Here is a 15,866-nt window from a genome sequence, read left to right as displayed (position 1 = left end):
TTAACACTGTGTAGTATTTAACATGATATATATTCAGTTTTAGATAGGGATTTCTTAGTTATAAACTACCACTCAGTCTCCTCTGAGAAGGCTGCACATTAGTATAACTGAGGTTATTTCAGAGTGCTATCAATGCATAAATTACTGTTAAATCCTCTTTCATATACTGGTAATCTCTTGTTCTACATTTGATCCTAAATGGCACTGGCTACTATTTCTATGTAGCTACTTCTGCCCTAACTCTTCTGAAAATTGTTTTTCTTGTACTTGCCAACATCTATTTTCAGTATCATGTTCCAAAATTACTTTTCTACTTGCCAATGCGACTGCAAATGAATTTAACTATTTCACTCTATATAAATGCAGTTTGAGTCTCCCAAACACTTCTTATTCAAGTAAAGAACAACTACTCTATCTGTGTGCCTCTTTTTTCATTTGCTCAATTGCATTCGTTCCTTGTTTCCCTTTTTAGTAACAAGGAGACAAAAATACATTATCTATTCCTAAAACTCATTCCAGACTTCCAAAAGCCTAATGAAAATTTTTTAGCAAAAAATGTTTAGCTAGGAATAAGGATGTAAAGATGACAATAATATTACAGAAATTTAAAATTATGCAATAAAGGCAAAACTGTTTCACATTCTCTTCTTCCACATTCTTAACTGATGTTACTATGCCCATTGCTCTCCTCTGGACATCCTCAATGGTTCTGGCTCTTTTCTCCTACACTGGCTGCACATGTAGGCTTAATTACAGAATCACAGAATGGTAGGGGTTGGAAGGAACCTCCGGAGACATCTAGTCCAATCCCCCTGCCCCCAGGTTCACCTAGAGCAGGCTGGACAGGAACATATCCAGGCAGGTTTTGAATACCTCCAGAGAAGGAGGCTCCACAGCCTCTGTGGGCAGCCTGTCCCAGTGCTCTGGCACCCTCAAAATAAAGAGCTTTTTCTGCATGTCCAGACAGAACTTCCTGTGTTCCAGTTTGCGCCCACTGCCCCTTGTCCTGCTGCTGGGCACCACTGAGTATTGTCTGACCCCATCTTCTTGACACCCACCCTTTAGACATTTATAAGCATTGATAAGATCCCCTCTCTGTCTTCTCCAGGCTAAAGACCCAGGTCTCTCAGCCTTTCCTCGGAAGAGAGGTGCTCCAGTCCCTTGATCATCTTTGTAGCCCTCTGCTGGACTCTCTCCAGTGCTTCTCTGTTCTTCTTGCACTGGGGAGTCCAGAACTGGACACGGTACTCCAGATGTAGCCCCACTAGGGCAGAGCAGAGGGGAAGAATGGCCTCCCTCAAACTGCTGGCCACGCTCTTTTTAATGCAGCCCGGGATACCATTGGGCTGCTTGGCAAAAACAGCACATTGCTGCCTCATGTTCAACTTGTTGTCCATCAGGACATTGCTGGATGGCAGGAAAGGAACCAGAACCAGAATCAAGATAAGGAACCAAAACAGAATGATGACTGAAGCCATATTCATGTCTCAAAAAATCCGAAGAATATTTCCAATAAGACAAATTCATTATCTTTTTACACTTCCTACTGGCTGAAATTTTGCAACCAGGAATGCCAAGACATGGAAGAGTCTCCTTTTTCAGATATCCTAAAATTCACACACAGAAATGACTAGTACACTGGGCTCAAACCATGACGTACTTCAGTCCCACAGTTAATCTTAAATATACCCGCAGCCTCAGAGAAGCACTGAGCACCATGTTATCAGGAAGCCACTGACCAGTGTTCCCAGCTGCTTCAATCCCTGACAGAAAAGAGAAGCAGCACATAAAAAACTGATGGAGAGTAACAGAAGCTCTGAATTATTATGAATACCTCAGAATAAGTACAGAAGCTTGCACAGGCTTTTTAAGGATTATAGTATCATATTTGATTATATACCTCCCAAGAATTGTCAAAGAGGTAAACAGAGACAAGTTTTTAAAGGAAAATGAAATATAAGGGGGTTGGGGTTTTTTCCACATTATGAAGCTTCTAGTTTTGAATACTATCGAATGAAAAGTTGTAGTCTAGGACAGACATAGCCATCATAAATAGCATATCACAAATATTCTTTTTCTTAAACAAAACTAGTTCATTTTCTGTTTTTTTTCAACCAAATTACACACTAACCCTGGCTCATATAATAGCTTCCTTATACAGCCAGAGAAAACACAGAGTACAATTTATGCACACCTGTCTGCTTTATACACAACATACCAAAGAAAGCAAGCACGTTATATATGAATAAACAAATTTAAATGGAAGAAAATCAGTATCATCTCAGTGGCTGGTCATAAGGTTTTCTATTTCTATTTTTTTTTCTATTTCTTTGGCTAGATCCAAAAAATGAAAATACGAAAATAAGAAATGTTTTGTGTTGAGTCCATATATGTAATCCACAGAGTAATGCATAGCTAGAATCTCCTGCTCACATACATTTTAATGGCGTAAATCTGTTGAGCAACAGATGTCACTATGATGAATTTGCTGTTAAGTTTACCGTTTAAGATGAGAGGACTGCAATAGTTCATCCACACACAAACAAACAGGTTCCATAATATAGCTGAATATGTGAAAAATTCAGCTAAGGATTTCCTCTGTAGTCTATTTATCACATTTCTACTCCTGTTTGCAGCAAAGAGTTTGAAAATATGACCTATGTGTATTCTACCATCAGAAATCAGAAATCAAATAAACTACAGGGTTTTCAAAGTGTGAGGGTTTCAGTTTTGCTTTGTTTTACAGGACACAGGCAGGAGGAGTGGCAGGGAGAAATCAAGAATTGCAAGTTTTGTTTCTCTTCCCTCAACTTTTAAATGTCCTGACTTTGCAATATTAACTTAAAAACCCAGTGATGCAGATGACTATTCCCACTGACTACTTACAGTAACTAAGGATTTCTGGACCCGCACTGTGTTCTGCTTGTTTGAACAGTGGCAAAACAGATATGGCACAAATACTTATATGTAACACTAAATTACATCAAACTTAATCTCCGACAATCACCCTCCATTAGGGGAGGAACGCCTGCTGTAAGATCCTGGATATACCATTGTCCAAAGGGCAATGCAATGGCCGTTAGTGTACCTCCAATTATCACTAACAAAAGATAACACAATCACCATTAAAAGGAAAAGTATTTCCATTCGAACAGTGCCTCGCTATCTTCATGCATACACCTAGTGACTACAATGGGATTATTTGCTCCAGTAAAGTTATACACAACCTTAAAAGATCAAGTTCAACATCTGGTAGATCAGGACTTTCCAATTTATGCTCCGAACTCTCTGCTTTGTGCTCATTTGCCAAAAACTAGTTTAAATCTGTCTTAAGAAGAGATCTTCTTTCACTATTGTAAACATGGAAGTAATTGACAGTTAGAGAGAAAACAGTATACATCATCTTCATTAGTTTGCATGAAACATCAGAGATACCAAAAATCTTTCTTAAAACAGTAACAGATCAGTACCTATTCACTGAAAATCATTTGGAAAACATGTTAAATACTAAAACGGTCAGTTTTGTAATCAGTAAAATACAAATATTGTAAAAACAAGTATTAGGAACAATTTTCCTGCTACATTACAGATGTTTACCTTTGCAACTCCAGCCCTATGAGCACCTTGTGATTCCATGTACGCTAAGTATTTGTTGAACTCCCTGAATTCATCCATCGAAGGCCTAAAAGTCATGATTTTGCAGCTCGGGTTTGGAGGACTATCTGAGATGACAGCAGCCATTGTGGTTCACTTTCAATCCAGCTATAAAAAAAAAAGAAAAAAAAAGTAACATACACTGAAGAGAATAATCTGTAAAACAATTTCTGAGATTCACCTTACAAATTTCAAACGTGAAAAAAGCTTCCAAAATACTCTGCCCATGCTAGTATAAAAGGCACAAAACAAATGTTTACTTTTTCTCCTTACCCCTTTAGGAATACCCAGCCCTTACCCAGCACAAGCACTAACATGAGTGACATTTATACAGTCCAGTCCATACCTCTGTTTCTATGGCACGTTTTCCCAAGCTAACCTTTAAAACCACACTTGTATCTTACTGTGTTGATCCATCTGCAGGTTGCTGCATTTCTCTGTCTAGAGATTTACATTATACATGCACAATCTAAAGTAAAAAGCTACACATTTGATAAAATATCACTAGTCCCATTTTGTATACAGAAAAAATTGATTACTCGCTTCCCATTCACACTGCAAACAAAGAGAAAGAACACCTGGATTTCCTAACTCTCACATCAGCAGTTTTACAACAGGACCATACCACTCCTCATTTCTCTGAAACATCCTCAACAGAAACAAAGCATCCAAGTGATATGCACAAAGACAATCAGCGTTTCCTCTTATTTCCATTTCTACACTGAGAATGACTAATAACAAAGTCATATTTCTGTTTCATACCAAGATATAGTAATCATGAAAAGACTGATCTTCAAGCAACTGACAGATATATTTTAGATTCAGCACTTGTTGAAATTTCCAACCATACATCACCATGTGCCATCTCAGCACTGGTAAGACTGCATCTCAAACACTGTGTTCAGTTTTGGGCCCCTCACTATAAGAAAGAAATTGAGCTGCTGGAGCATGTCCAGAAGAGGGCAATGAAGCTGGGGAGGGGTCTGGAGCTCAAGTCTTATGAGGAGCAGCTGAGGGAGCGGGGGTTGTTTAGTCTGGAGAACAGGAGGCTGAGGGGAGACCTCATCACTCTCTACAACTACCTGAAAGGAGGTGGTAGGCAGGTGGGGGTCAGTCTCTTCTCCCAAGTAACAGGTGATAGGACAAGAGCAAACAGCCTCAAGTTGCGCCACGGCCAGGGTGGGGAAGGGGGGGTTAGACTGCATATTAGGAAAAGTTTCTTCACTGAAAAGGTTATCAAATATTGGAACAGGCTCCCCAGGGAAGTGGTGGAATCACCCTCCCTGAAGGTATTTAAAAGACAGGTAGATGTGGTGCTTAGGGACATGGTTTAGGTGTAGTTTTGGCAGTGTTAGCTTAATAGTTGGACTCAATGATCTTAAAGATCCCTTCCAACCAAAATGATTTTGTAATTCTATCTATTGTTCACAATATTCTTCCTTAATCTTACAAAAAAAGCTCATCCCAGAATACAAGTAAATCAACTGTGACTAGCTTTTTAGTGATTTTGATTTCCTGCGCATAGAATTTCACTCATTCCTCATTTTCTCCATCTGCAAAACTCATGCAACCGTATTTTTCATGCCACATACTGTCACCATAAAGTTTTGCTTGTGTGTCAGTGTATTAGCCACAAATTCATTAGCATTATGTCCCTTCTAGCTTGGTATGAATCACTGCACAAGAAAGCTGTATGTAGATGATGCTTTTATGTCTTTCCATGTTTCACTCCCCTATTTAGCCGGCTTTTTATGTCCTTATTTTTCCTCTCATTTTTCTCCACACTTCACCCAGCACACCACTCTCTATTCTTAACACTTAATTCAATTTCGTCTTCCAACCTCCAGCCTTCAACATCCCATTCTTCTCTCTACAGTACTTTCCATCCTGTTTGAACTGAAATTAACTCAATTTCTGCAACTCTCCCATTCTGAAAATCAGTGGTGCTTTAATTTGGGGGTATTTATATTATCAAGTCCACATAGGCAAACATACCTTAACATGTGCAAGTGGGATAACTTCACTCAGCAGTAAACAGCTAGCTTGTATATAATACACCCTTCACTTATTCCTACACATTAAAGTTGCACATATAATCTTGCTTCTATGACCAGCCCCAGGAAAATGAAACTTGGATTTATGACCAAAGGTAAAGCTATGCTTTCCTTCATTGCAAAGTGCAATAGACAGTATTTCCTATTTATAATGCTTCACTGACAGTAAAGCGAGACCTGAAATATAATCAAACAGGATATTTGATTTCTCTGTACAAAATCAGCTTTTAGGCTGTAGTGGTTTGCGCTGGACCAGGCACTGAATGAACAACAAATGCTCTCTTTGTCCTATTTCCCCTTCAGAGAGGAGAGAAAATGACAGACAGCTTGACTAAGGAGTTGAAAAGAAACTAAACTACTTTAATGAAATACTAATAATAAAATAATAAAAAGAAAATATTATAATAATAAAATAATGAAATATATACAATATATACAAAACTGTATAGAGCTTCCTGGATGATGATCATGTCACCAGCAGGCACTGGGAAAGAAACAGACTGGACACAGTGACAGATGGCAGCTGAACTCAGGAACTGGATTCAGGAAAGTACAGATTGGGATCAAAGACAGACAAACAGAGAGAGAGTCCTCCTCTGACACCTGCCACTGAAGAAAGAGGCTGACCCCTCCGATCCCTCAGCTTTTATACTGAGCATGGGGCAGATGGGATGGAATACCTCATGGGTCAGTTTTGGGTCACCTGTCCTGTCTGCTCCTTCCCACAGGTGTGACCCCTCTATGCTTTTCCTCTTCTGACGCTCCAATGGGGCACATAACAAAGTTAGCTGGCTTTCATTGTTATAGTACTAAGTATAAGCAAGAGCCTCTCTGCATCCCATTCCTTGGCATCTATAAACATCAGACCTTATCACTGCTAGAAGTGGACAGTGTCTGAAAAATATGCTGTTAGTTTCAGAGAGTTAGAAGAGGCTTAACTGAAAAGCAGAATTACCAAAAAGAAAACTGGTTCTGTTTTATGTCAAGCCAGGACATAGGCTTTCACATTTAGATGTATTGAATAAGTACATACATCAGTGAAATAGACATACACGCATGCACACTACCTCTAAAAGACAAACTCTCTGCTATTTCTTCACTGGGAAAAAAAATTAATAATCCTTCATTATTCATCATTTTATACCTTTCAATCCATTCCACTGACTTTACACAAGATACCCAGCAGGCAGTAGTTATTTCATCATAGCATACAGATGAACATCCTTCCCTCAACTCTTGCAATATTCTCCATCCAACATTGTCAGTGCAGTTTTCAGGGGCTTTGTAGTGGAGGAAGAGCAGAGAGAGAGAGAGAGAGAGAGGAGTTGTTTGATTCTTTGGTTGGTTGTTGGGGTTTTTTTGGAAAAAAAAAATTCTTCAGCATCCACTTATGAATTTGTCCTTTACATCACTAATACCCTTTCCTTTAGCGGATAGAGAGGAACTTTTCAAAAAGGTGCTTTATCCACTTACCTGCCTAGTACCACATCAAGCATTCCCAAACCAAGACAAGCATTCCTAAAGCACTAACTTTAACATGGGAGGGGAAGACATACTGCAACAACAGATAGTTGGAATTATGTTCAGTTAACCAATACTACTTCAACATCTTTCAGACATGTAATTTTATCTAAGCCAAATCAGAGCAACTATTTCTGCTTAATTCATTATGATATTTGTAGACAATGCAAAACTGGGAGGATCAGCTGATACATCAGAGGGCTGCGCTGCCATCCAGAGGCACCTTGACAGACTGAAGAAACAGGCTGACAGGAACCTCATGTAGCTCAACAAGGGCAAGTGCAAAGTCCTGTACCTGGCACGAAACAACCCCAGGCATACAAGGTACACTCTGGGGGCTGGCACACTGGAAAGCAGGTTTGTAGAAAAGGCCTTTGGGGATTTGGGGCAACACCAAGTTGAACTCAAGCCAGCAATGTTCCTGCACAACAAAGGTGGCTAACGGTGTCCTGGGCTGCATTAGGAGGAATGCTGCCAGCAGGTCAAGGGAGGTCATCCTCCCCTTTTATTTAGCACGGTTGAGGCTAAACCAGGAGTGCTGTGCCCAGTTCTGGTCTCCCCAGTACAAGAGAGATATGGAGCTACTGGAAGAGAGTTCAGCAAAAGGCCACTAAGATGATGAAGGAACTGGAGCATCTCTCTCATGAAGGAAAGCTGAGAGAGCTGGAACAGTTCAGCCTAGAGAAGAGAAGGCTCTTATTCATGACTCTGAACATCTAATGGGATGGAATGAAGAAGAGGGAAACAGGCTTTTATCAGTGGTGTCCAGTGACAAGACCAATGGCAATGGGCAGAAATTGACACACGGAGGTTCCTCCTGAGCATCAGGAAGCATTTTTTCCACTGTGAATGTGGTCAAATGCTGGAAGAGGTAGCTCGGATTGATTAAGGAGTCTCTGTCCTTAGAGAGCCCAATCAGACACAGTGCTGATCAACCTGCTCTAGCTGACCCTCCTTGAGCAGTGGGGCTGGGCTATGTATTCTCAAAAGATCCCTTCCAAGCTCAGCGAGTCTGTGACTCTGTGATATTATCCTTGTACAGATATAAAGAAAAAAGAGCCAGACTCTTCCCAGTGGTGCCCAGTGACAGTATAAATGGCAGCAGTCACAAACCAAAATATATTACATTCTGCTTTAACACATTAAAAAAAAAAAAAAATTAGCACGAAGGTGATCAAGTACTGGCCTGGGTTGCTGAGAGGAGGCTTTGGAGTGTCCATCCTTGGAACTACTCAAAAGCCAGCTCAACACTGTCTGAGCAATCCATTGCAGCTGAGTCTGCTTTGTGCGGGGAGATTGGACCGGACCATCTTCATAGGTCCCTTCCAACTTCCACAGCTCTGATTCTGAGCTATTGCTACCTACTGCTTTAAGTTAAACACCACAGCTGCACAGCTAAATACACAAAGCCAAAGTTACAGTTACAAATTAATTGTAATTCTGCCAACTCATACATATGCACAGTGCCAGATATCACCTACATCACCTTCCACTACATCACAGATGAAGCCAGCCCATTTCCAAAAACATTTATATAAATTGATTTACCAACTAGCTTAATCAGTTTCTATGTAAATGTATTAAATGAAATCATTCATATAGAAAGCCACTTTCAAAAGGAAATCCAATATCAACCTTTTTATCCGAGTTTTATCCTAGTTTTGGGCACAAAACATACGCAAGCACAGCGCCTGTATGTGTTCCTACAAACCTGAGGGTCTGTCTTCCATAAATTTTGGAATTAAGTTTGTCAAAGGTTGTCGTGGTTTCGGCTGAATTTTCACCTGGAGTATGTAAATCACTCAGTTATAATTTATCTCTATATACAAAAGCTTAAGTCCATTTCACAGCAGATCAGGTTCTCAGGGTAGGAAAGACAGTGTGAAATTCATTGTGGTTCGTGCCCCACGTTGGGCGCCAATAAATCTGTCGTGGTTTCGGCTGAATTTACCAAAACCGGACCGGCAGATGGCCCTTCCCCCCTCTTCCCCCCCCCTAAAAGAGGAGAGAGGAGGAGAAAGAGATAAGGAGATTCAGAAGTTTAGAATGAACTAAACTACTTTAATGAAGAATTAATATTAAAATAAAAATAAAGAAGAAAATAATGAAATAGATACAATATATACAAAACCATATCAAGCTCCCAGGATGACAGTCACATCACCGGCAGGCACTGGGGAAGTCCCAGACTGGACTCAGTGACGAATGGGAACTGGATTCCAGCTCTGGAGTCAGGAACACATGGATCGGGATCAAAGGCAGATGAACAGACAGAATCCTCTCTGGACGTCGGCCATCGCAGGAAGAGGGCTGACCCTTTGATCCCTCAGCCTTTATACTGAGCATGGGGCAGATGGGATGGAATACCCCAGTTGGTCAGGTTTGGGTCACCTGTCCTGTCCACTCCTCCCCACCGATGTGACCCCTCTACGTTTTTTCCGTTTCCGACCCTCTAAGGGGGCAAATAACGAAATTGGCTGACCTTGGTTGTTATAGCAATAAGTATAAGCAAGGGCCTCCCTGCATACCATTCCTTGGCATGGAGCACAAACATTGGTCTTATCATTCTGAGAACGAGCAGTTTTCTCCACAATATGCCGTTAATTTCAGAGAGTTAGAGGAGGCCTAGCTAGGATGTAAAGTTACAGAACAGAAAATTGGTTCGGTTTTACTTCAAACCGGGACAAAGGTGAAGGGGTATAAGTCTGAAAGATAACCGGTTTCCTATGTTCCTTACCGAACGGGGTAAGGAGACATGAAAAAGACACAGCCAAGTGGTTCAACTATGAGACAAGCTGCAGGATGATTTTGGCTAGTGTCTGTTTTCAAGCCGCAGGCACAGCAAACTAATTATTGCATAAATTAGTATCATAAAAATTCCTCTCATCTAAACATACCAGTTTTGATCCCTGAGCTGCTTTAAAACAGCAATGTACTAAACAAACATGTAATTACCCAATGAACCGAATATACCTTAGCACTTAGCCACAATGAAGAAATTAGTTTATTTAAGGACTGCTAATCAAACTAATAAATGGCGATTAACTCGTGCTAACTTCCACTTCAACACAGGCCAGCATGCTTGTCTGGCTGCTAGATTCCTAAAATACTGTTTGCAAAACATATCAAGGTAAACATACTAACTAGATTATTTTTTTTTAAGTCTCTGGAACTAAGACAAGGCTCAACCATATAACTGAGTTGTACTGTGATGAACCTGAATCTGTATCACTAGCAGAATTAATAACTTTCAACTAATCATGAAGACATGTGTATAGCATTGGAAAGGCAGAATTTTTGCCCAGTTTCACTGGAGTGTGAAAAATACAAAGCCTTTCTTTCACAGCATCTTTTTTCTACCTGCTTCCATGCATCTTAGGGTCCATGCCCTTAGCCAATGACCACACAGACCTGCCAGCTCTGTTACTTTTGGTGGAAATAAATTGTTCAATCCATGCTCCTGCATTATCCTTCTTCTCAGTAAGAGTGTTGTGGTTTTGGACGAATTAGTCTATGACAGCGACAGGTGCTCTCCCCCCACTTTCTCACTCCAGGAGAAAAGGGGGAAGAGATAGATTTATTTACGAGTTTAGAATGAACTAAACTACTTTAATGAATTAGTAATATTAAAATCAAAAAGGAAGTAATGAGAGAGATACAACATATACAAAACCGTATCAAACTCCCAGGATGACATCACTGGCAGGCACTGGGGAAGTCCCAAACTGGACTCAGTGACGGATGGGAACCGGATTCCAGCTCTGGAGTCAGGAACGCACAGATCGGGATCAAAAGCAGATGAACAGACAGGATCCTCTTCAGACGTCGGCCACTGAAGAAAGAGGCTGACCCTTTGATCCCTCAGCTTTTATACTGAGCGTGATGCAGATGGGATGGAATACCCTGTTGGTCAGGTTTTGGGTCACCTGTCCTGTCTGCTCCTACCCACAGGTGTGACCCCTCTACACTTTTCTGTTTCCGACCCTTCAACGGGGCAAATAACAAAATTAGCTGACCTTGGTTGTTATAGCAGTAAGTATAAGCACGAGCCTCTCTGCATACCATTCCTTGGCATGAAGTAGAAACATTGGTCTTATCGCTCTGAGAATGAACAGTTTTCCCCACAATATGCTGTAAATTTCAGAGTTAGAAGGGGCCTAGCTAAGAAGTAAAATTACTGAACAGAAAGCCGTTTCTGTTTTACTTCAAACCGGGACAAAAAGACATCTTCTCGTGAACTTACTGGGTAAACCAGCTCTTTGACAAACACAATGTTTGTAAGAACACTCCTTGAGCAGATTCTAACCACATAACCTCCATAGTTTAGGAGGCAGAAAGATCATAAAGGCTATGCAGTACTTGCTACACCAGAAGTCCACATACTTCCTATCAGATAATGATATCCATTTTATGATTTCTTAGTAATTTAACACCTTAATAGCTATGTTGAGATAGCATAAGTTGAGACTTCTTAAATTCATTTAACAATTTTATTATTGTGGTAATGTTCATTATAAATGCCAATCTAAAACAGTAAGCACCACTACTGAGTTACATGGTTTAAATTCACCACAAAATACAAAGCTACGCTACAAGCCAACTGGAAAATGTTGGCCTTCCAATTCAACTCTAGTAAGTTCTAACATACTATGTAATTGTCTCAAGGATTTTGAGGAATCAAGAGTCCAAAATACTTTCTCCCACCAATTCTCTCTTCTCCCCTTTCTCTCACATGCAAAAAATCAGTTATACCCTACCAAATCACTAAAACAAAAGAGCATAAAATATAATCCTATATAAGAGTTAAGAGGCCTTCAGAGGTTCTTTTGCAGACAAGAACATAACTTCTAAGATGCCATTCTCAAGCAAAATCCACACTGTAATCACACTATCACCGTCTTAACTATTCCACTTAGGAGTATACATAGCTACCTATTTTGTGATATTACAGAGCTGTACAAGCTAAGAAATAGAACTTCCAGAGTTTTTATTTACTACTACACAATGAAGATCTGCAAGACGTTAGTAAATACAAGGTTACAGAAACAAGGGCAGTATGTCCATTTAGGCTGCACATTATAAAATAGAAAGACGAGTAATATACATATATACGGGGATTTTTTTAGTTATTTTAAATCGCTAATATTAACATTGTAATCAGCCATTTTCTGTCCCTCTTGCAAGACAGTACTGCACATTGTCAAGGTTGTCCATGACTATCTAGAAAAGTAGATGATAATGGGAAAAAATGAGAAGACATACTCCACCCAAATTAGCATGCATTAGTACTTTGAGTAACACTGCAAGAAAGAAGCTTTTTAGCTAATCATGGGAAAGCTTTAGTCAAACAAGCTCAAACACCTGATCCAATAAACTGCAAAGCCTGCCCATAAAGCTTTAATTTCTTATCGACCAACTAGTTTGTCTATGTCTTGAAATATGTCTGATTAAACAGTGCAAATTTTAGATTCAATTCAAGCATGTAACTTGTCCACAGTTGCCAGCTAAAGAGCCAACAACTGGGTTAAAGAATCTGATCCTACTTTTTAAAAGGTTATAGCCATTTTCAGGCCTTGTTAAAAGACCTCCAAATCATCAGCCAGTAGTATATTAATGCTATGTTTGTCTTAACACCTTACAAGTGGAAATGTGAGGTCAGCAAAGTTTAATTATCCCCATCTATATGAGTATGCGGCCTGAGAATCCTAAGGAACCTAATTCAAAATGTCAAAGTACAGCACTAGAAAAGCTCATATACTCACAGCAACAGGAAATCTCATTTACATATCACATTTACATACAAATACATGAGTATTTACATAATCAAAGCTGCAAATGCATTTCAGCAGTTATGATGACAGGGGGAAGTGCTTTCCAAACAAATCCTGTAGTATTTAAACTGCATAGCTTGCACAAACACCAAAACTTTGATATGTACATTAACCACCAGAACAAAAAAGTGATAAAAGACTACAAACTTCTCAGGGGCTGCCAAAGCAAAAGAAAAAAAAAAAAAAAAAAAAAACACCCATATATAAACAACAAAACCAGAAAGGAGACGAAGAAAGAAAGAAAAGAATAACTTTCCGCATGCTTTGACATTAGTAACTTAGGCCAGCTATGGGAAGAGTTAATTACCGACATCTATAGAACAGAAGTGTACCATATTACATACTTATCACACACTTCATTCTGCATGATAGTTTGTTAATTGTAGAATCCACAGGATTGTTTCTCCTATATCCTAAGAAAAGGAAAGGACCTCTGTATCCCACCGCAGCCAACTGAATCTCAACTATCCAAATTAATACAAGGCTGCTACAATTTCCAATCTCCCCTGTCTAAACAGTCGACGGCTTTTTGTAATGCCTACACCTTACCATATTGTTAATGTTATCAGGATACTAAGAAATATAATTTATGTGGAAGAGTTGTATGTTAAATACCGTTCTTCCATGCAGAATCCTCCATACTCTCACAAGAACACAGAATATATTCTCCCCAGAATCGGAAAACATCTTCCAAGATTGATTTCTTTGATACCTAATTAGAAATCCAAACTAGCAGTTGTGTTTAATCAAATTCAAGCAAGACACTGATTCACACAAATAGAAAATATTCTCTTAAAACAGAATGAAACACACCAGAAAAACAGCATGTTTTAATTTGCAATTGGTTAAAACGCAAAAAAAACTGCAGTCTTCACTACATGAAACCAGCTCTCAGTATTCTCTCTCCACCTTAATACTAAGCTGTCAGATCCCCCCTGAAGGCTATCCGCTTCCTGCTTCTAGTGTAAAATCAACTAACCAGTACTTTGAGTTCCACCCCTCACCAGCAGCGAACCAAAACTTTCTGGCTTTAATCTACACAAGACTTGATACTTTTTCTGAAAATGCTTTGTGGGAGTCATCTCTTGACTGCCAAACAGTGCCCACTTTGGCCCCTGTACTGAAAGCACTGCTGAACAAGAAAGGAGAAAAAACACTGCCTGCTACGTGTGCTCTGCTATACACAAAAAGATTAGCTAACAAAAGGTGTCAAGTAAATATAGGGTATTTGTGTCACACCTGTGTGAAAAATAAGTGCATTCATATTTTGGAAGAGCAGATTATTTTATTATTTTTGTGTCTTCAATATGTAAAGTATCAATGTCCACAAGCCTTACATAGCAACTCAAATTAAACAAATTACATAAAGCAAGCTCCAGCAAATGAGAAAAAGAAGGAAGACAGAAAGTAAAAGAAAAAAATCTCTGAAGGTCATCACTTCTCACAGGTAAATTAGTTAAAACAGACATTTTTCCCTTTTACTTTTCACCCTCACTAACTATGGGACAACAAACATGTAAGGAAGAATTCATCCTGAGAAAATTTCTTCAAGTAACTAGCAAGAAGAAAATAGACTTATCCAGAGAAAGACATGCACAAAAAGCCACAGCATTTTGTTGAGGCTTATCTGAAAGAAAACACAAAATAATCTATTTGAAAACAGTTGTCAGGTATAAACGTTTTCAATTTAAAAATCAAGACAGACCATTCCCATTATAACGTACTAGGCACTGTTTCTTAGGAATCATTCAATAAAAACATTTTATTGATAAAACTTGAAGAAAACTATGATTTTTTTCCACTAACCTTCTGTTTCCAGAGTCTGTTTTGCAAAAAGAGGTAAGAAGTTTGTACAACCAGCTTTGCAAGAGCTGGAAAGGAAACAAGCAGTAGAAAACCAGGTCTTATACTGTAATAGTCTAAGCAGCAATACAAAATAAGTTAAAAATCCATACGTTCACCCGGTAATTTATTTTTATCACAGATGCAGGCAGATTCATTTCCGCATTTTCCTACATCATTTTGAAAGAGCTTTTTAGCCTCATCTGTAAATAGGTACCATCCAACTCCCTATACTGATTTGTAAAGCAAATTCAAAGATGTAAGATACTGCCATAATGCACAGTCCATAACTAGCTACAGGAATTAATTTCAGGTAATTGGAAACATAAAAGCATAGTTTGCATGTCCAGCTATTACTAAGCATGCAAATAGTTAATTCGCCATGTAGTTTCATTTTGCATACTTATGGTTGAATTGTTCCTTCAATATCAGTTAGTGTGCATGCAAATTATGTCTGCTGAGTTTATGTACCTGGCTCAGAAAAAGAAAAAAGATCCTATTTATCAGGAAATCCAAATCTGTTATCTGATTGCATTAACTGTTAAAATAAATGTATAGGCCATAATGTTTTTATTTGTGATACAAGGCATTTATAAGCCAAATCTCACGGTCAGGCATGCATTCATCAGTCATCCAGCTGTCATCAGGAAGAATCAATTAAGTTTAAAAATGTTAGGAGTATTGACCTACTTAATCAATTATTTAATCTATTATAAAAACTTAAGAAAACAGGAATCTGGATAGGTAATCATATTCTGAAGCTCCTAAACCCATCTGAAATTTACTATAAAGCACTAAGTAGTTTGACAAACTTCATTTCAAGTTTGCATTTCTGTGCCTTGGTACTACCCTTACAGCAATTATTTAAAAAAATATAAAAGTGAAACATTTTGAATCCATAAATACTGAACTCAAAAATGACCTGAATTCATTCCACAGGCATTCCTCTCCCACACCAGACTCA

At 39.0% G+C, this 15,866-nt stretch overlaps 1 protein-coding gene across 1 annotated transcript in view; it reads right to left on the bottom strand.

Moving 5' to 3' along the window:
* KDM4C (lysine demethylase 4C) overlaps positions 1-15,866 on the bottom strand; it is a 261,718-nt gene that overhangs the window by 238,859 nt on the left and 6,993 nt on the right. Inside the window, exon 2 of the mRNA XM_074166872.1 lies at positions 3,598-3,762. Coding sequence (XP_074022973.1) covers positions 3,598-3,741 — 144 coding nt within the window. The 5' untranslated portion in view covers positions 3,742-3,762. The remainder of the gene's footprint in view (positions 1-3,597; positions 3,763-15,866) is intronic.

Source organism: Numenius arquata, chromosome Z (genome assembly GCF_964106895.1).
Source record: "Numenius arquata chromosome Z, bNumArq3.hap1.1, whole genome shotgun sequence".
Lineage (NCBI taxonomy): Eukaryota > Metazoa > Chordata > Aves > Charadriiformes > Scolopacidae > Numenius > Numenius arquata.
The sequence above is the reverse complement of the archived record's forward strand: the minus strand, read 5'-3'. Positions and strand labels throughout refer to the sequence as shown.